The 20,073-nt window shown below is 40.9% G+C and overlaps 1 protein-coding gene across 1 annotated transcript in view; it reads right to left on the reverse strand.

The window, feature by feature from the left end:
• Positions 1 to 5,617: 5,617 nt before the first annotated feature.
• SLC35F1 (solute carrier family 35 member F1) overlaps positions 5,618 to 20,073 on the reverse strand; it is a 255,971-nt gene continuing 241,515 nt past the window's right edge. The window contains exon 8 of the mRNA XM_074819268.1: positions 5,618 to 9,775. Within this exon, the coding sequence (XP_074675369.1) occupies positions 9,551 to 9,775 (225 nt within the window). The 3' untranslated portion in view covers positions 5,618 to 9,550. The remainder of the gene's footprint in view (positions 9,776 to 20,073) is intronic.

Consider the following 20,073-nt stretch of genomic DNA (forward strand, 5'->3'; position numbering starts at 1 on the left):
TGCTCTTCTGGCAGGGGTGAGGGCAGAGCACATCTGCCTCACACCCACTGCTGATCGAGGGGAGAGCTAGAGCCTTGGATTTGTGTTTGAGGGACAAAACTGATGAACTGATGAACCCCTCTCCTACCCCTCTCCAACCTCCTAAATATCCCCACAGGCCATGGCCCCTTTGCCTCCAGCCTTTCTTTCCGTCACAATTCATGTTCCTTCTCCAAACATTTTTCATCCCAAGAGACACCCCCCCCGCCTCTGCCCATAACAACCACTTTCCTCTCTTCCCCACTGCCATGTCTTTACCTTTACTGTGAGCCTTCTCCCTTGCCATCACAGGGGGCTGCAGACATGTTCTTGCCTGGAATGCTTCTGGAATGCTTACTGTGTGAGCGAGGTGCAGGACTGAATTTCATCTGACTCAAAGTGTCTTGGGCTGCCAAAGCCTTTTTTCTGGCCTTTTTGCATCTGCATTTTGCTCTAAGTCTCAAACAGTCATGTGGAAAAGGTCTCTTGGTGCCACGTGTGGGCAAAAACCATGTCAAGCTCATGAGGAAAATGCACAAGTTAAAATGGGAGTGCTATGGTATTTTTTTAATGAACATGAAACCTCTCCCTGATATTTCATGATGCACATTCAGAGCAAAGTCCATCAGTATTCCCTTGTCATAATAAAATACCTGTGCTGTAGCTGGCAGTGATGTTTCCCCTTCCACAGTAGTGGAGACAAGACATTGCTAGTGTAGCTGCTACAATCACTTTCTTTAGCTCAGTAGCTTACAACAATTCCAGTTAAAGCAAATCCGTGGAAGGTGCCAGACTGCTGACTCTGCTGACAACGGCCCTATATCTAGCCACAAAATTTGACCTCAAGTAACTGTAGCAGCACAAGCTTTCTCATGCTGTCTTGAGCATACATCCTTCCCTCCCACACCCAGAGGAAATAAAAGGAGCTCAGCTAGGTCTCTCTCTCCATCCTCTCTCATGAATTGAGGTCTGTGATAGAAGTGAAGATTTAGGTTTGGGGACTGAGTATTCACAGTCCTGCTCCCAGCCTGTGATGACAAATGCCAGCTCAGCCACAGTTCATGTTTGACCCAAACGTAGCTCAAAGGAATCATTTGTACAAGGATAAAGAGAAGCTGTGAGCTGTCACAGTTACACCTTCGATAAAACCTGCCCTTTTTCCTTTGTTTTTCTCTCTTTTCTTATTTTTTTAAATGGAATTAAGCCCTTCCTTGGTGTGACCAGCTGCAGAGGAAAACACGAGCTGCAGGAGAGAAGACTTGAGAAGGCAAAGTCAGTCTCTATGTATGTGAATGGATTGTTAATGCCATCTCTGTAAATAATTTAAGTAATTACAATTTTTATGTTTGTCTTTTCCATCAGGAAGGGATGATGTGGGTTACTGTCACTCTCAGTCCAATGTCACTTCACAGCCTGAAATAATATGACTTCTTTTGTTACTCACTTGTTAGAACCAATGACTTCAAGGATAGCTGTAGCTCGTTCTCCACCAGTCCCCCCTCTTAATTTCAAAGTCAGAGACAGTTTTAGCAAGCAAGTTTTCACCTTCACTGTAAGTCAAATGGCAGGCAAAGGCACATTATTTTTTTGGATCTCTTATGACTGGTTGCATACCGTATTGGTATACCATTGGCTGAATATTTTATAGTAGGATGGGGGGGTGGTGGGGTGGGGGCAGTATTTTAAATTTTCTTAAATTTAAAAAAAATAATTTTTAATATCACCAGTTGCAATGGAGCAGGGCTAGAATCTGACATGCATGCAGATACTGAAAGAAGCTCTTGTTCAAATATTCTGTGATCAGTTGCTCCCATGTTGAGGCCAGATGCCCACTTGGCTGGACTACGCAAGCAACAAAGCAGCAAGTTGTCTGAGAGGTGAGTGGGCAGGCAGAGGACCCACACTATGGGGGCAGACTGGGAAGGAAAGGCAGGACAGCTAAGAGTCTTGAAGGTGTGAATGAATTCATTTAGGTCAGGGATCCAGAAGGTAGTGTGACTCACTTAGAGCAAAAGGGCGGAGAAGATGAGCTTAGCAGTTGTCTTGGCCACATGGACACTGGTGGATGGTGACTCGAGAAAAAAGATTGTCAGACAAACTGGGTAACAGAGCACAGGTACCAGGGTGCTATCTTCTTCTTCTCTCTCAATATATACCTGTTTCACTTTAAAACCCTGTTTCCTTTTGTTGTATGTTGTATTAAAGCTCAAGACTAAAATAAAGTCTAGAATTTTGAGATTTTCCAACACTTTGCTGGCCAGTGTGGCCCACTTGCACTGTAGCAGTACACCCTGCCACAGAAGGTGGTGGGCTCTGAGGATGCAAAGTCAAAAATAGGTCCTGGCAGCACGAACGTTCCTTGTCTACTTGGTTATTAAATGAATTGTACTGAATGGAGGCTGAAGCGTGGAAGATCTGAACTGGAAATTTTAAATTAATAAAGTTGTCATCCTGTTTTCTTGATACTCTCTTTTCTCATTAATTAAAGTGTAGGCTCACAGATGAAGTATGGGAACATAAAGACATAGGAAATCCACTCCCATGGTTGCATACATGTGTGACCTATTTAGCATCTGCAAATCTGTTTAAGGCCAAGAACTACATTAGATAATTCAAGTCAAAGCTCACAGGGAATCACATAATGACACTGTTCAGATTATTGCCATGATTAATCCATTCCCATCCCCCTTCTCACTTAAGAAGTTAATTTAGGCAAGTAGTCATTTTAAGAATATGCAAATGTTGATTGCTTGTTTGCTATGGATCTGGCAAAATGCCAGGCTTCTGTAATGCTGGCTACTCTAAGCAGTGTGAAATTAAAGATGCATGACCTCACATAATGTTGATCCACGGTCTTGCAGGCATTCTGCACCTGTAAAAATTCAAGCCTACCAACTATCAGTCACTATTCTGTATGCAAAGTGTCTCTAGTGTTGGTAGTCTAATCACTTAGCGATGCTCAATGATCATGTAAACTCAGCACATGTTCATTATCTATCTCTGCTTTGATAAGGTCTCAAATAAAAAAAAGGTCCTTTATTTATCCATGGTAAATCCAGTATTTTGCTCCTGACAAGCATGTAGATGTTTCACATGGGAAGGAGGGGAAGATTTCCTACTGACAATTTTGCTCTTATGTTAAAATTGGATGAGTCCACTGCTATCAAGATGTGCAAAATAAAATAAAATGCAATAGTAGAATATTATAGTTAATATAATAATATTAGTTATAATAGTATACTGTATTTGGCAGTAAGGAATTAATAATGCACTAGTAAGATCAGGGTAGCACTCGGCAATTGCCTGAGGGCATTGAACATAACAAGGAGTCACAAAAAAGTCAACTATAGCTCAAGGTTATAAATCAAAATCTAAGTAGAATAAAATTTATAAATCTGATAAAATCAGCTCCACTGTTTCGGTTTACAAATATTTGTATAGTATATAGTACTGACAATATCTGTATTCCTAAAGAGATTCTGCAACATCAGACTATCCATAAAGGGGTAAATTCTGACCTCATGGAACTCTGTGCATTGTTTTCAATTAAAAAATGGAACTTCTAGGATAAGGAAAAAAATGCCCCCAAATGATAGCAAATGTATGCTTTTACAACAGAAAGGACTGCAGAGAGTGCTGACTTTTCATTTTGAGCCTCAAGATTTACTTTGAGCCAAGTTTTTTCCTCTTCCTGGTTGCTGTACAGTAGCAGTGGTAGCAAGGGGCTCCTTCTTGCCAAGGGAAATGCCGGTAAGAGGCACAGCGGTTCCTCCCTGCACCCCACGGAGTGACCTCATGGGACCACAGGGCACCTGTGGTGTTTTCCAAGGCTGTGGAGGCTGCTCCATGCCAGCCAGTCAGCAATGTGGCCTGAAGAAACACTGTGGGCCTTTTACTGAAACTGCAATGCAAGTTACAACATCTGAGGGTTACCGGTTACAATGTCTGAGGGTTACAACTGGCTTTTTGTGGTCAATTTGTGGGTTTTTTTCTCCTGTTGGTAGCTCACAGCCAGTCTGTGACTAATCACTGATGAGTGATCCCAGCCCTATGGAATTAATATCCTCCATATAGCAGGAATTTTCATTAATAAGTACCACAGTGCATGACCCTGCACTTCAAATTGGAGGAAGATGACATGGCCAATGCTCTTACTCTGATGTCATCATCACTGTGGTGGTATTGGCGTTTGGTACCCGCTTCGCAATTGCTATGGGAACCGGTCTATGGCTGCACAAGCAGAGGTGTTCTTTTTCACAAAGGTTTTTGTCTTAAACTGTGGAGCGGACTTAACAAAACAACTTTTAGAACTGTAAAAAGCATTGCTTCCTTATTTTGATGACAGCATATTGCTGTTAATCGTTCAGCTTTGGATTTGTAATATTTTTGAGAACTAGTTCTAAATAAACAAAAACAAAGGGAGACTGGTAGATTTAAGCTGATTGAGTGTCCTTCAGTGTTGAAACATGTCTGATTTAGGCACAGAAAGATCCATTAATGCCTATTTATGATCTATTTTTAGTGTAATTCCAAGCAATTACCATTCATATGACTCAAGCACCCAGGCTGAATTCTAGCCAGGCAACAAAAGGAGATTTTTGCAATGCTAGAGAGACTCTTGAGCAGATTTGGAGGAAAGTACAAATCAACTGTTAGCATGATAAAGCCATGCACACTCAGTTTCTGAAGCTCTTGATAACTTAGGAAACATTCACACTGGAAAATCAGACATAAACCAGCACATTGGTGCAGCATGCTGGCTTTGTCATGTCTGGGGCTCCATGCAGTTACGGTGCTGGGGAGAGGCTGGAAATGAGATCACCAGTCTCCATTCCCTTTTCTACTCTCATCAGTGAAGTACGTGAGAAATACTTAAGCGGTTTCCTGCGGAAACATCAGGCAAAGAGAGATGGACAAATGCATATACGGGCACTCTTAGAGGTGAATACATGTTCACAAAATCCCTTGCTCTCACCCACTCAGAATCTTCCCTGCCTTTCTCTCTATGTGGACTTGAAACGATCCAAAGTCTCACTTCTTTCTTTCCCCAATTCTGCTCCTCCTGAAACTCCTTTCCCCCCTGATGTCTAATTTTTGTCTCCATCCTTTCTTTTCCTGTTTCAGGACTCTGGCAATGCAGGGCAGAGCAGCCGGGAGGGAGGGCTGGGCAAGGCAGCTGCAGACACTCAGTAACCTCTGCCAGATAAGCCCTTCAACATCATACAAGTGCGTTGCCCCAGATTAATTCTAGACTGATTAATCATTTCTGGAAGGCGTGGGGGAGTGTTCTTGTGCCCAAATGAGGGCAACCAATATCAGGAGCTAGCCGTAGGGGAATGGCAGATTAATACAGAGGGTGCACAAGGAGATCCCTTAGCCTTCTGGAGTTGCACCTGGGGGCCAGGCAAGATACCTGAGGGTGCCTATGGCACCTATGCTTATATACCTTGGAAGAAGTTGTAGGTTAACCACCTCACAAGGGAAAGAAGTCCTTAGCTCAGCAAAAAATTATGTCCTGAAGTCAAGATTTATACCTCAGAAAAATAATTTTAGGCTAAGAAAGCAGAAAGGAAAGAGGCAAGGAAACTAATAACCCTGCTTTCATAAAGCATTTAATTTTTTTATTTGAAAACATTGTACAGGCATTACATTGCCACAGCCAGTCCATATAGGTGCATGCAAATATCAAAATGGAGAAAGGTTTGTTCAGCTTTTCGATGCAGGATTTGGGGTTGGGATTTTGCTTGCTTGATTTTGGTTTTGGTTCATATTTCCATCTGCGGTGTCAAGATTAGTGTGCTTTATTATGGCATTTAACAATAAAATCCTACCCATGGGGTAAAATTTATATTTGTAGCTAGCTCAGGAATACTAAATGGTTTAAAAAAAAAAACAAAGGAAAGGAAACGATACTACACGCTTGTCAAAATGTTAATAGCACAAGTTAGCAATCTCTACACTATACATTGAAACTTCTTCTTATGACACAGTGGTGCAAAATTTTCAATTGCTTGGTCTATCGTTGTGTGTTTTGAAACTTTATAGCTGGAACGAAGACAAAGTCTGTCTCCCAGTGAAGGTTTTAATCCAGTAGCAGAAAATTATATCAGTCTTGCTAAGGGCTGCTCAGGGCCAGCAGTATAACAGAGTTTCAGTTTGTTCAGGCAAGGAGCTATACAGAGCTAGAGACGTCCTACGCAACACAGAGAGTAGCTGCCGGTTAGATAGCTGAACCTTTGCTGGTGCATACTGAGGTCTCAAACTGCAGAAAACAAGCAGGTAGTAGTAATGTTTTCCTTTACTAGAACTCAGTTTTTCAGTCAAGACAGTTACTTGTAAAGCTATACTACTGTTTTTCTTTGAGGTCCATCCAGCACTAGCACTGGTGCTAGTCCAAGTATTCACCCTGTTTAACGGGAGACACAGATAGTGAAGCAGTCCCGCGTTGCACATCAATCTCCTCCTGTGCAAGTAACACAGGGGATGGTGGCTGGGTGCAGGGTGCACACCAAAACATTCATAACTTATTTCCGCACCACAGAGCCTTTTAAAATAGCCTATAAAAACTGCTTCAGATGGCACCTCTCAGCCACCTGTGGATTGCAAAACCCTTATACGCGGAAACTCCCAGACCAGTGACTTGGCCGGGAGATGCCTCCTGCCCAACTGTTTCTGAGAAGACTCTTAACAAACATCTACAAGTTAGTGTCAGAAAAATGAGGAGGGGGAGGCAGAACGACTACAAACATTTGGCTTAAAAATAAATACTAATAATGAAATCAATCAAAACAATTATGCAAAAGGAAGGAATTGTAAACATGAAACAAACACACACGCACGCAATCCTCAAGGTTCTCAGACCAACACGGGGACTAACGTTCAGAGAAAGGTATTTAATTGGTATAAAAGGTAGCAAAAAAGACTGAGATGACATATGCCTGCCAGTGTGTCTCTGGGTACCTGAGGGAGCCGTGGTGGTTGTAACCAGAGCCCCTGCTCCTGGGGAATGTGTGAAACCCACCTCAAGTCGAAGCTCTCCCAGGGCTTGACCCAAGGATGCTTGCTGGCCCCTGTGCATGAGGACTTCACCCAACCATGCGTTTCCTATCTGGACTTCCACCCCACAGACCTTACCCTGAAGTATTAGGTAATCCTTCTTGTGTGTTTTTAAAATTTTTTCTTTGAATCCTGTAGGATTTAGACTTTCCTTAATATCCTCAGAATACAGCCTCTGTTTCTCTGTGGGATTTTTTTTTTTTTTTTTTTAAATTCTCAACAGTTAAGAGAAAAAGCTTGGAAATATGAGTGCTAAAAAGATTAAATAAACAGAAGGCAGGGAAAAAAAAAAATCACACATTTGTTATGAGTTTAAAAGCAAGTCATATTAACCAAAGCTTTTGGGCTGGTTTTGGGCATGGCTTAGCAATACTGCAGACCCTTCCCTCAGCTGCAGCAGGTTCATGGCAGACAGCCTAAACACAGTGGGACAGAAATCGCCTCTTCTCCTCCTCCACAGCAAGAATAAGATACAACATACTTCTCCTGTTCAATATCATTTTGGCATTTGCCACTTAATGTGTATTATGCATACATACCTCTCCCAGTCTGCTTCAGAGAAGTCCCTTCTATATTAAAGCAGAACAGGACTATAAAAGATGAATGTTACCTCAGCAGAAATTCATCCTGCTTGGTTGAACTGTGTGGCCCTTCTAATCTCCAGAGTACAGATTGATTTTTTTTTTTCCTTTTTTAAATAGAAATAGGTAAGTTGTATTTTTCAAATATGAAGCCCTACATTTTCGCTTGAGACAGGCTTCTTCAGCAGAATAACATTCAAATCAAATTCACCTTCTGTGCCCACAAGCAAATCAACCCTGCATAAACTCCATTTTCAAATACAATGAATGTATACACACTTCTACAGCACTGTTGTGTACTTCTTCAACTCCTTCCTTCTGCAGATCCTGAAGCATTTTAAAGTAACTTGGTCCCATAGCACCCCTGTGAGGGTGTAGGTAAAATATCATTATTCCCATATATGCATATTGGGAAATTTCAGCCACACAGAAGGTAAGTCATGCCCAAGGATCATGCAGATATGTGGCAGATCTGTGAATAAAATGAAGCTCTCCTGGATCCCTCTCCTATCTGTTAGATGTAAGATCAAGTCTCCTTCCTTAATTTTAAATTAAAAATAAATGATGGATGTTGAAATAACTATATCCTTTTATTGGGCTCTCAGAAGAGCAAACATACAAGCAGAGATGGATTTTTCATGGTGGTGACTAAGATTTCCCCCATTCTGATAAGGCTTCTGGAGCAGAAGTTCAGTTGTGGAGTGCACCCTTACTATTTTCACATGTCCCCAGGAAAGTAAGAAAACTGCTGAATTCTTCTGCTAGTTTTGTAGATAATGAAAAATAATTGGCTGCACCCTGCCGGTATGAACATCTTTGCGCTACACAGCAACACCAGCAGATGGTCCAGTCTTTCTGCTCATGAATTTCTCACTTAATCTTCCTGATTTTTAAAATTTGTGGGTTTTGGTGAAAAACTGACACATTTCTAAATAGCTATTGTTAGATTAATGAACCACAGGAGACTAAGCAAACTGGAACAGCAGAAGGCGCCCTCGATGCACTGAGTATCTAAAGTAAGTGCCCTGATCCACACGATATGTCATCTTACCATGGAGAGGTACAATACATAGGAAACTAGAAAATGCTTTTTTCTTTTTACAGATTAAAATTTAAAAAGTAAGAAATCTGTGTTAAATCACGACTACAGAGAAACAAACTCCCTGTCACCTGATGCAGAACCTCAGCCACTAGGAAATCTGCCATGGATCATAGAGAGGTCAATGCTTGAGTACTTCACTTCTGCAAATATAGAAAGGCTAAAATGCTCGCCTTATACCTATTCCTAGAATAGAGATGGATATTGTAAGTTGTCCCTTCTCTGGATTCATGGAACAGATTACCTAGAAAGGGCAACTAGACAGCACAGATGAATTCATTGTCTTTCCCTCACCAAATCCAAGGTGCTAGCAAAAATGTGTCAGGCTGTTGCTACCATGAGTAACCCATCTATTTTGTGCAAACAAACAAATCTTAGAGAGAAATTAACAGTGACTGCACAAGTGTATTTGCTGTAAAAAGGCGGCTTTTCCACAACTGGTGTGGTTTAGGCATAATATCGCTCAGTGGGTGCAAAAACACCCTTCTGTGAATCTCTTTTTGTCATTTCAGCTTATATATTGAGTATCTTTCATGGGTAGTTTGACATTAACTGATTCATATCCAGCAGTTTGTATTGCAAACATGCTGCTCATATCGTAAACGAGGGACTGTCATCTCCTTGCAATGAACACCCCAGAACAATTAATTTGTATTTTTATAAGCTTTCCTTATTTGCTACCTTGCAGCTCACCGGTGTAACTGCACCTGGTAAATACCTTTCTCTATGCACAATACAGAGATAATGGATATACGAGCTCCACTGAATCATCAGTAGGTGATCAACAGCCCTGGGTTTAAGCAACTCTAACATGAGGCTCCTCTTCTGTCTCCTGCCCCAGGCTGGTGTATGTTACCGAAGGCTCCAGCTGGCCAGTGGCTGGCAGGTCGACAACAGGTCCTGAAGGGTTTCGAAACTGCTTGTACACCCGAGGATCCTGGGCTACGTAGGTGGACGTGGAGGAGTAGAGCACCAGCCCAACAAGGATAGTGAAGAACGATAACAAGTAAAGTCCTGAAAACTAAGCAGAAATAAGAGTCATTAGATACAGCACCAGTTACCCTGAGCTCATGAAGACCCACATACATGGGTGGGCACAGATCCTTGTTTTGGCATGCTCTGCATAGAACAAACCCCTCTATCACTGGATGTCTATTTTTGATGGAAATGTCTCTTTGAAAGTGGATTTGCTCCCATCAACTCCCCTGTCTTCCATAACCAACAGCTAACCAGTGCCTTCCCATGGCCCAGGCATAGTAAGTATTGATCAGGTGGGACTTGGGAAGGCTGGGTTCTGGTCACAGATCCAAAGATGATTTTGTCATGCTTTTAGACAAACCAACTACTTCTCTGAGTCCAAGTTTCTCTAGCTCCAGTGTGGGGTAATATCATCTACAGTTGTCTGACAGGTAGAGGACAAATCTGAAGTTAATTACTACTAAATCATACATCTGTGAAGTATAAAGTGTTGTTGGTAATATAAAAATATCATTAAATAAACATTCAAATGAGCATTTAAAACATATATATGTTTAAAAAATATATTTCAATAAAGACATTTAAAAAGCCACCTCTTGCTTGTAAACAGAAAGCAGATGCTAGAAGATTTCATGTGAATCTGAACAGGATGAACTTCAGCTGTGAAACATGTTCTGGGTTGACCTCGAGAGGTTTGAAAGTACGTATGGAGGGTAGTTAACTGAAAGCTCAAGTATATATATTTTGGCACACAGCTCCACTAGGTCAGAAGTCAGCCTGAATTTTCTGACATATCCAGACTCAGTGTTCCTGGACTAAAAATACAACACAAATAACCTTTTTGGCAATATGTTAGTCCTTGCAAATAAAGGTAAAGGCAAAGGCAGGGTTTCAAAAGCACAGATCATTGGATATTAGCTTTAGATACTGGGTTCCTGCTATAGGGGACACAAAAATGGCTTTAAGCCCATATGACCTGTCTCCTAATCCTAGACTGCAAGTTATTTCTTCTGGCATGCTGTGTGTGAGAAGCCATGAAGGACAAATTGCATAGCCAGCTTGTTAGTGAGGATATAGAACTGATTTGTATTCAGCGGGACTTTAAAAAGTGCCTGTATTCTGCAACTGTCAGGGATCTGTATTTGAACATCAACAACTAGCTGCAACCTGTTATTAGCTACTTCATGAGCTACTTTACTATTTTACACAAAGCTGTCTGTAAGTCTGGTTTTTAATCCTAACTTACTATGCTTTGATGGATGCCCAGTTTGTTTCCTCTGGATCACTTTAGCACAACACAAAATGGATAGACTGGACTACATTATCTTGGAAGCTTTTAAGCAATTTTGTCTTTTATATTTAAAGAAATAATCATTGTGGAGAAAGCAAATTTTATTTAAGCTAACTTTGTGGTGATGTTAATTAGTTGCCATTTAATAAACCTATAAAACCTGCATCCAACTTTCTGCCTGAGCAATCATTTGGCTTTTTTACAAAATCCACAGTATCTTTGAAAGCTTTGGACATATAACCCATGGTGATATATCTGTATGTGTTTTTGTTTCCCACAGCTAGTATGCACATTTCAGAAGGAAAGGACCACAAAAGGGAAAGTTTAAACTGTGCTAGAAGGATTACAGGGTAGGAAGAGTTCTACTTTTCATCAAGTGTTAAATGCTTTTTTCCAGGAATGTCACCGGGTCTTCAAGTGTCATCTGGCAGTATGATTTGACCTAACCATCCAGCTGTCCCACCAGCCACAAAGTTAGTGTCGAGCCTCAACCTGCTTCTGCTGAAGGATTCCTCCCATGTGACACAGCTCTGAAAGGACTGTTTAGGCTTAGATCTCCCCCATGTGGCAATCAAACCCAAGTCAATTATTTCAAAGCATTTTCCCATTGATTTTTTTCCCCATTTTCAGTTCAATTTTTCTCTCAGCACTTTCCCCATCATTTCCTCTTTGCATGTGAACTTGGAGTCCCACTTGGCAGCAGTGGGCTCAACTAAGCTAAAGCAAAACTCAGGACCCAAATGCATCTAGTTTCCCAAACTGGGAACTGGTTCCCTAGTTTCCCACTGTCCCTTCCTTCCCACCTTATGCCTGAATTTCTTACCCCAGACAGCAACCTGGCTTGCTCCACTGTATAACCAAAGCACCAGCCAGATTTGTAATTGCCTTGTGTCCTGCTGTGAGGAATCTGTGGGGTTTCCAGCAGCTAAATGTGCCCTTCTTCTTGCTCTAGGAGCTGCCCAGCCAAAACCAATTCACTTTAGGATTAGTTCATGGCTCCAGCTCTACCATATCCCCTTCCTCCTGGCCATACCTCTTATTCCTCTCTCTGGGGTTTCCTGCCAGTGGGCTTTTTCACTCAATAATATTCCCTCCATAGCAGTGTCCCCCATCGTGGCAGCTCTCCAGCCTGGGAGAAAGGGTTTGGACGAAGCTGGGAGAAATCTAAACAAAGGCCTGTGAATCATTTGTCTTTGGTATCTATGCACAGCTACTGTACAGAGACCTGGATCCTGACAGTCCTATAACAATTGCATCTTTACCTTCCTCAGAAACAAGTTAAGGTTCAGGCTGAATTATTTTCTGCAGCAGCTCTCTGCAGCACTGAAGTAGAAGGGTTGTTAATAAGGTTAATATAAGAATATATACTGTAGGTGTATGAAAAATCTCTGGTTTTTGTCAATACTCTGTCAGATTGTCCCAAAGCCCCTTGAAATCAATGTGTATTTTCCTCCTATTAAAACGGCAGTGAATCCAGCAGTGTGATGGGAGGATGAAGACTTAGTTCATCAAATACAAAATTTGTTGCTCACTGTACTGTGTTCCTCCGACTGTAGCTGAAATCTTTGTATTTTATTGAAGATAGGATTTCCAGGCACACTCTACTGCTATGTCTACATGTAGGTTTTAAGAGGTTTTTTTATCTTGACCTGCAAACCTCATCTGCTGAGATTCACTATTAATAGACAGCAAAAGAGACACATCCAAAACCAGCAGAAAGAGCTACTCCTAAGAAATGAAGTGAGGGAAGATTATTTTTCATTGCTACCCTTTACACAACCGCAGTACCAAACTGCAGGCTCTCAGGAAGTGTGTAATTCCTCTCTTTGACTAAAAAGCTACTTGAGAATGATACTGTTCTTAGTTTTTCTGACTTACCTCTCATTTTCTACAGAAACATATTTCCTCTAAGAAAAAAGTATTTTTAAAATATCTAGATCTCCAAATCCCACTTCCCTCCATGCTAAACAGGGTTACCGTAACATGCTCAAAGAGTAACACGGTCAGAAATTGTTTAGCTCAGATTAGCTACTGGGTGTCACACACCCTAGAGTAAGTAACCCCCAAAATAACTCATGTTTCTATATCATTAAAAAATTCTAGATTTTGTATCTACACCTATAGGTACATATGTATATAAGCTTGCTTATCATGTAGTTTATTGAGAGACCAGATGACTTTGCGATTAAATCCATGACCTAATACTCTCAATTCCTGGGATTGATTTTCAGCCTATGAATTTCTTCTGTGAATCAAAATAATTTTAGATGACCCTCAGTTTCTGACCCTTTTAAAAGAGACAGTACACTTCATTACTGAATAAAGATGGGTTTATACAATAAAAATGGGAAATAGGGATATCATCCTCTGAGGAGAAGGCAGAAACCTCCTTTGTAGAGAAAAACTAAATGTCTTAGTTACAGTAACATTTCATCACTGACATGAAAGGCACCCTCCAAAACTTACTGAGTAGTCAAACCAAATAGTTAAATCAGATCTCACCATGGTTGCTCCTCTCAGACACCTGGGTGTCTATAAATGCTCTCACAATCAAAAGTATTCAACAGGGAACACACAATGATATTTACAAACATGAAAAAATTAGGAAAATGTAAAAAACATGTCTTCTCTAGACATTATTTAGTACCTGTGGTGAAAATAGCTTACCCTAAACTACCATTAATTTTCAATGTATAAAAAACCACATTTTAGGTGACTGTCAATTTGAAGATAAACACACAAAGCAAAACCCAGACAAATGTAACAAGATAACATGTATAACAAGATTTGCTCAGTCTATCAAAACCCGCACTGATTCTGGGTGAGTGGACGTTTCTGGTATTTATCTAAGAGATGTTCCTTGGGGACCCAGTACTTAAATGCATTCTGCCAGCCAGGCTTAGCAGAAGAGCTAACGGCATCTGATGGCTTAGCTGCAGGAGCAGGGGTCTTGCTCCTTGCTCTGGCATGTGCTACTGCAGAACCCTGCCAGAAAACACTGCAGCAGTAAGGTCTAGCTGACCACAGAAAATATATAGTAAATCAGTCTGACTTTCTGTTATCCACGCACAAAGTCTTTTACATTAAAAAAGAACAGAACCCAAACATATCTTCAGTGTTTGGGGTTTTTATAAAATAAAATACTTTACAACAGTGCTGCATACAAATGTGGATGAAGTTTACAAAACACACTTGAAATTTAGTTTATATACATTATTTTTGTTCCAAGTGAATCAAAATTATGCATTTTGGGAGTAAGTCAAGCATCACAAGATTTCTAAGATAAAGAAGATGAACATAAAGGCATCTGAAAACTTAAGGTTTTAAAAAACCCGGAAAGAACTACTAAACCTTTCAAAATTTATTCTCCACTAGTTCTTATCCTCTACTTATTATTACTACTACTCTGTGCAAAACTTGTCTTTCATGTATCCTTAAACCATTACGGCTAAAACATTTCTACTATTTCCACTTGAGATTCTTACGCTTTAAAGTAATTCACTTGAAAAGGTAGGTGCAAAAGAAACTTCTTGATAGGGAGCAAACACTGCATCTAATTTCATCGTCTTGAATAGTGATAAGACAGTAACAGCAGAAGAATAAATAAAGAAAAGCTGTTCAGAAGGCAATAAATTCATGTCTGGGTCCGGAGAGAGGAGTCGTTCTTCAGTACACAGATCATGACTTTAAAAAGGAAAGCAGGAAGAAAGGGCATAGAAGAATCGCTGTATCACAACTCGGAAACGCTGCACTGACTGGCTGACTGCTGCAGAGGGAATTTGCAGACAAGTAGTTCTGACTGTCACAGATGTCCACATCCACGTTACCACTGACACTAGGGCAAAGCAATATCCAAAGTGACAAAAACGAGACAGATCTGAGTCTGCAGAAAAGCCCCCCCACACAAAGAAACTCAATGACTTGCTAATTTTGGTTTTTCACCCAGCTATCATGATAATGATCACAACCATTATTACAATGGTTATGAAAATGCAAATTCTCTTTTATTCAGTCCATTGAACTGGAAATAGTCTGCAGGAACAGACTACTGGAGTTGTGGTGCTCCAGTTCCATTTGTATTTCACAACAGCAGCTGTAGACTGAATCTCTTGGTAGGTAATATGAAGCCCAGCTCCTAGCCTATGGCAACCCAACTGTGTTTTTTAAGTCTTTAAAAGGAATTTTTTGTTATAGGACTAACTGAAAATTTAGACTTGTCATGTTTCACATATTCAGTGATAAAGTATGAAATGGAAATTCTCCACATTTTGACAAAAATGAATAAAGAAATCAGGTCTATTAATTCAAATTTTAAACCTTAGAGAGAAGTGATCTCCTCAGAATCGCACTGATGAAGAGAGACAAAAAATGTACATATCAGGTGGAATTCATTTAGTGCCACATTTCTGTTGACACCCTCCATGCTCTCCAGACAGGCAGTTCCCACCGTCATCTTACTCCAATCAGTGGGTCTGTGCAGTCTGAGGAACCTCTCTGTTTTCCGAACTAATTGTGTTTGTAGCATATGCTGCACAGCCCATCACAGCTAAGGCCAAGAGGGGTTCCTGCACCAACTTATGGCTTTTCTCCCTGGGTAATTTCACACATGAGTACCTGAGCAGGTTGAGCAAAGGGAGTTAAAACCAAATTTCTCTCATAATCTATTATATAGCAAACAGACATTTCCACTCGGTTTGATGAATTGATTGAGAGACTGAGCTTCTCTTCACACTTTTCTATTTTGGCCTTCAATATAGCAAATGAAGTTCACCGTGACCAAGCGCAGAAGTTGCGCTGTGGGATGCACATGCTCTTCAGCCAGCAGCAGCACCAGGAAGGGTGAAGGCTCTGAGAGCTATGAATTCACACAGTGCTTTCACTTGTGTAGCTGGGTATTACAGACATATTACTTTATTAATTGGAACGGGAGCCAGCATCCTAGTCATAGCCCACAGCGCTCTTTGGTGACTCCCTCAGTTCGGACCCACAAGGACCTGGCCAAATTCGTCTTGGGTCAGGACTGTGACTTACTCAAACTAGTGCTGACTATTTTTATGCCAGCCTATGATGAAGATGTCCCTTTGGGATTCAGGGTCTGCTCTGCTCTTTATCAGGAGAATGATCTGCTGGTTCAGCCTTCATTACTGCAGTCTACCTTCAGGGGTGAGAGATAAAGACCCGACCCTTGACTGATCACTGATCCCAGGTGGGAGTTAGGGGCAGAATATTTCCTAGGAATACACAGACATCTTTCCAAATGGACTGCAGAACTAAGCTCTAGGCAGGTGATGATACATCTTTGTCATCAACAGAAATTGGGGTGGCTACCAACAGTGAAACACAGTATTTTGCAAAACCCTAATGTCACCAAACACCAGAAGGGATGCTCTGACTTTTCCAGACTGCATTTGAACAGATAAAACTCATTCATCTGAATCTTTATATGTCCTGCCAGATCTCTCAGATCTTTAATCTAGAGACCCCTAAAGCATCCCAAACCACTGAGGTACGGTTTAGCATGCCTTCGCAGCTCTCTAACTGCAGAAGCTTGAATGGTTGAGGAGAAGTGTTGGCTCTCTTGCTGAGTAAAGGACCAAGGGGTGCTGGACAGCTTCAGTAATGACGACAACTTCTGGGCAGCGAGTCTGTCCGCTACCAGCAGGATTGCATGATCTTCACACTTTAATGACCTCCAGCTATTTCCAAGGCAAACTGAGGTTATAGTCTTAGGTGATGACTTAAGCTCCTATCTTGTCCTCTGAACTTAGCTGGGATGCAAAGTGAAATTTGCAGCTAGTTCTTCTACATCTTTTTTCTTTTCTTTCCTGTCCATTGGCATAAAAAGTTTTTCACTGGATGAAGGAGGCTTGAGTTGCAGAGCATGTCTCAACACATCATTGTTGCTCATGTCAGCCAGAACCCAAAGCAAGGAACATCTGGCTTGCTTCAATGACAGTGAAAATTTGACATCAGCCTCATTGCTGTTTGGTGAAAACAAAGAAGCCAAAGGAAGTTTTGCCTCTGCAATTTCACACATGAGAGAAAGGCCATACTCCTCAGCTCCTGCTGCCTGTTGCATCCTCAATGTGCTCTAACTCAGATGAAATGCTGCCTGCTACCGTGGCTTATACTGAATCGCAAATGTGGCACCACAATTGTGACGTGAAGTAATCATATGACACATTTTCTGTATTTTCCAGTTAATTCTCAAAGATCCTGTTCTAGTGCTTGCATGTTTTGCTGTAGGTAAAACATAGTGGTCCATGCCTTCTATCATATAGCAATGCCCTCTTTTTCAGTCCTTGCATGGTATTTGCTGGTCAGCATTGTTTAACTGGTAAGACAGTGGTGAGCGGGAAAGTCCTAAGCTCTTAAATGCTGAGGTTTTATATACAGGAGGAAAATGAGGAGGGGGATACTGAAAAACTGTCACCACAAATTCTGTTAAAATTTGGGAAACTTCATAGTTTTCCTGGAGTTCATTGGTGGAATAAAACAAATTTAAGAATATCAGAAAACTGATAGCATTTGGAGAAAAATCTCCAAGGTTGATGTAGGCAGCTGTAAGGCAAATACTGGTTTTGTACAAATCTGCATGATTTCATGCTTCTCAAATGGCATCATTAGAAATTTCATAATAGGCTATCCTTTCTAAATATGTGCCTGTTAGGGCAAAATGTTTGTGTGAAATGGCTTATCTTCCTTTCCTGGGTGCCGGGAGAGATGGGAACGCTGCTTTCTCTTCTGTTTCTCTTTGCTGCTTCTGCCATCAGATGTGGAGAAAAAATGAGCCTGTGTTCAGTACCCCTGCGGTACCCAGTCTGTCTAATTAAAAAGTGCAAGGTAGAATGAGTTCTGCAATCTGTTTTAATCTCATCTACATAGGAAAGAGATTTTTATGTGAAGTTAAAACACTTACACTGCTCTAATTTTCTGTGAGCATCCTTACTGTGGGATAAGGGGGCTTCATTTCTGGGTATTTTATATCAATCACTTGGCAAGACAGTGGTAAAGCAGTTATTCTTCTAAATGTTTTAATACAAAAAGGAGGAACACAACAGAAATGCTTATAAAAATAAAACCGATTTCCCCTCCCTACTTCTACCTTTCAATATTCTTTGCTGGTTTGCTCTCTCAGCTGTCAGCTGCCATGTGTCCTTCTGGTTTTGTGTGTAAGTGTTTAATATAGTAGCAGCTGTCTGTTGTACTTGATTCTCTATTACTGTATATGAGGCTGATTGTGTTCAGTGTGTTCAAAACCAAGGTTACAATAATTGATTCATCTTGGATCCTTTGTTTATAATTTTCTGCCGAATCGAACAATGTATTCCTGCAGCAATGCTCTCCCAGAATGGCATTTTTTTCTCTCAGCCATACAAACAAGGAGCACTCCTACCCTGAGAAACAAGGAATATGCACAGCTGCAGTTACCCTTACCATGAGTGACTATGTAAGCTGTCTGGGGGGAGTGTGATACAGTTGTTGTGCATCGGGGCTCTCTGTGGTCTGGCACATTTGGTGCAGGCAATGTGAGGCCAAACTTCAGGAGCTCCAAGAGCTCTCAGCTGAGTCAACTCACAAGACAGGTGCACGAGGGAATCAGAATGGTGAGCACATCCTAAGCCGTCGAATCCAACCCCCCATTACTGCATACAGTCAGATCACATATTCCGTCTGGCAAATACGCCCTGTCCTCCTGCAAGCATTATTAGGGTTTTTGTCCACTCCCCACTAATGTATTTGAAATCTGTTCTGGAAACTCCCTGCTACAATAGCCAAAAAATCCCCCTGATTTCTATTCCAAGTTTATGCATTCTCAGTTTCCACCCATATGTTCTTATGTGTTTATCTCAAATAATTCTCCTTTCCTCTCTGTGAATTTATAGATTAATTTATATATGTTGAGGTACCATTGTCCCTCCCAGTCCATCAGAAATCAAAGCTGTGCTGCATATGACAAACATTTTTTAGGATTTGCACATTCAGTACCTTGTTAGCAGACACATGCTTACTCTGTCAAGGCTTTGGAGCAGATAAGAGAAAAAGCTCTGTTTGGCCATCTTGAACTGACCAAAAAACTCTGTAGCTACAGCTAGCAAAGTGCTGTCCTGAGATGGTAAATTGTCCTGTCCTATGGCATTAACACTTCTCCATCAATATTAGGAATACCTAGACTGACCCATTTGGAAACAGCTTTGCCACAACTGTGCTCAAATTCCTCCCATCTGTCACCACAGACATTACCTCACACTTTGTGCTTCACAGCATTTCTCAATGTCATCCAGTTCTTGTTGCCTGATTATTTTAATCCTTCTTCCTACTGAGGGTGCCAAAGCTATTACTACAGTCACTATGCAAGACTGGTCTTCGGACCAACTCTTTGGGACCTCCATCAATAAGCTCCTTCTAGCAAGCTGTTTCTCTCTCAGCACATTGCCTTGTCCTTTATCCTCATTAGCCAGTTTCTTACTTAGCTTCCAATCCTTACAGTGCTAATCCTGTTCCTCAGCTTAATTGATAATTTTCTACACTGCACCGTATCAAAGCCTTACAGATTAGATCTAACATTTGACTTTTGTCTATGGAAATCTGTTAAATTATCAGACAGATTTAGATTGGATGATATACCTTCTGTGAAAGTTGCATTTTATCCAATTTTCCATTTATCTCCATGTCCCGAATTACTCCTCCCTGGTGGCTACTTCTGATTTTAGTTTATTGCCTACTTCATATACAATTCTTCCAACTGTCTATATTCCCAAGCTTGAAAGTATTCGGACTATTGTGTTCTGTTTCTGACATAGTTATTTCCATTTCTATTAATATTGTGCATTGTCTTCATATTTAACTCTCATCCTTACTGAATGTGACAGAAGGTCCCAATTTCGTTTTGGTGCCAAACTAAAGGTTGTTTAATTTTGGCTTCTGCTGTCTTTGCATAGCAAAACCGTTTATTCTCTTCATATACAAGAAGACCTTTTTGCTGTTCGTTTCACTTTCTTCTTCATTGCCAAGCTTGGTTTATCTTTTACAGCAATTAGACTTTATTC

This window comes from Strix aluco, chromosome 3 (assembly GCF_031877795.1).
Source record: "Strix aluco isolate bStrAlu1 chromosome 3, bStrAlu1.hap1, whole genome shotgun sequence".
Lineage (NCBI taxonomy): Eukaryota > Metazoa > Chordata > Aves > Strigiformes > Strigidae > Strix > Strix aluco.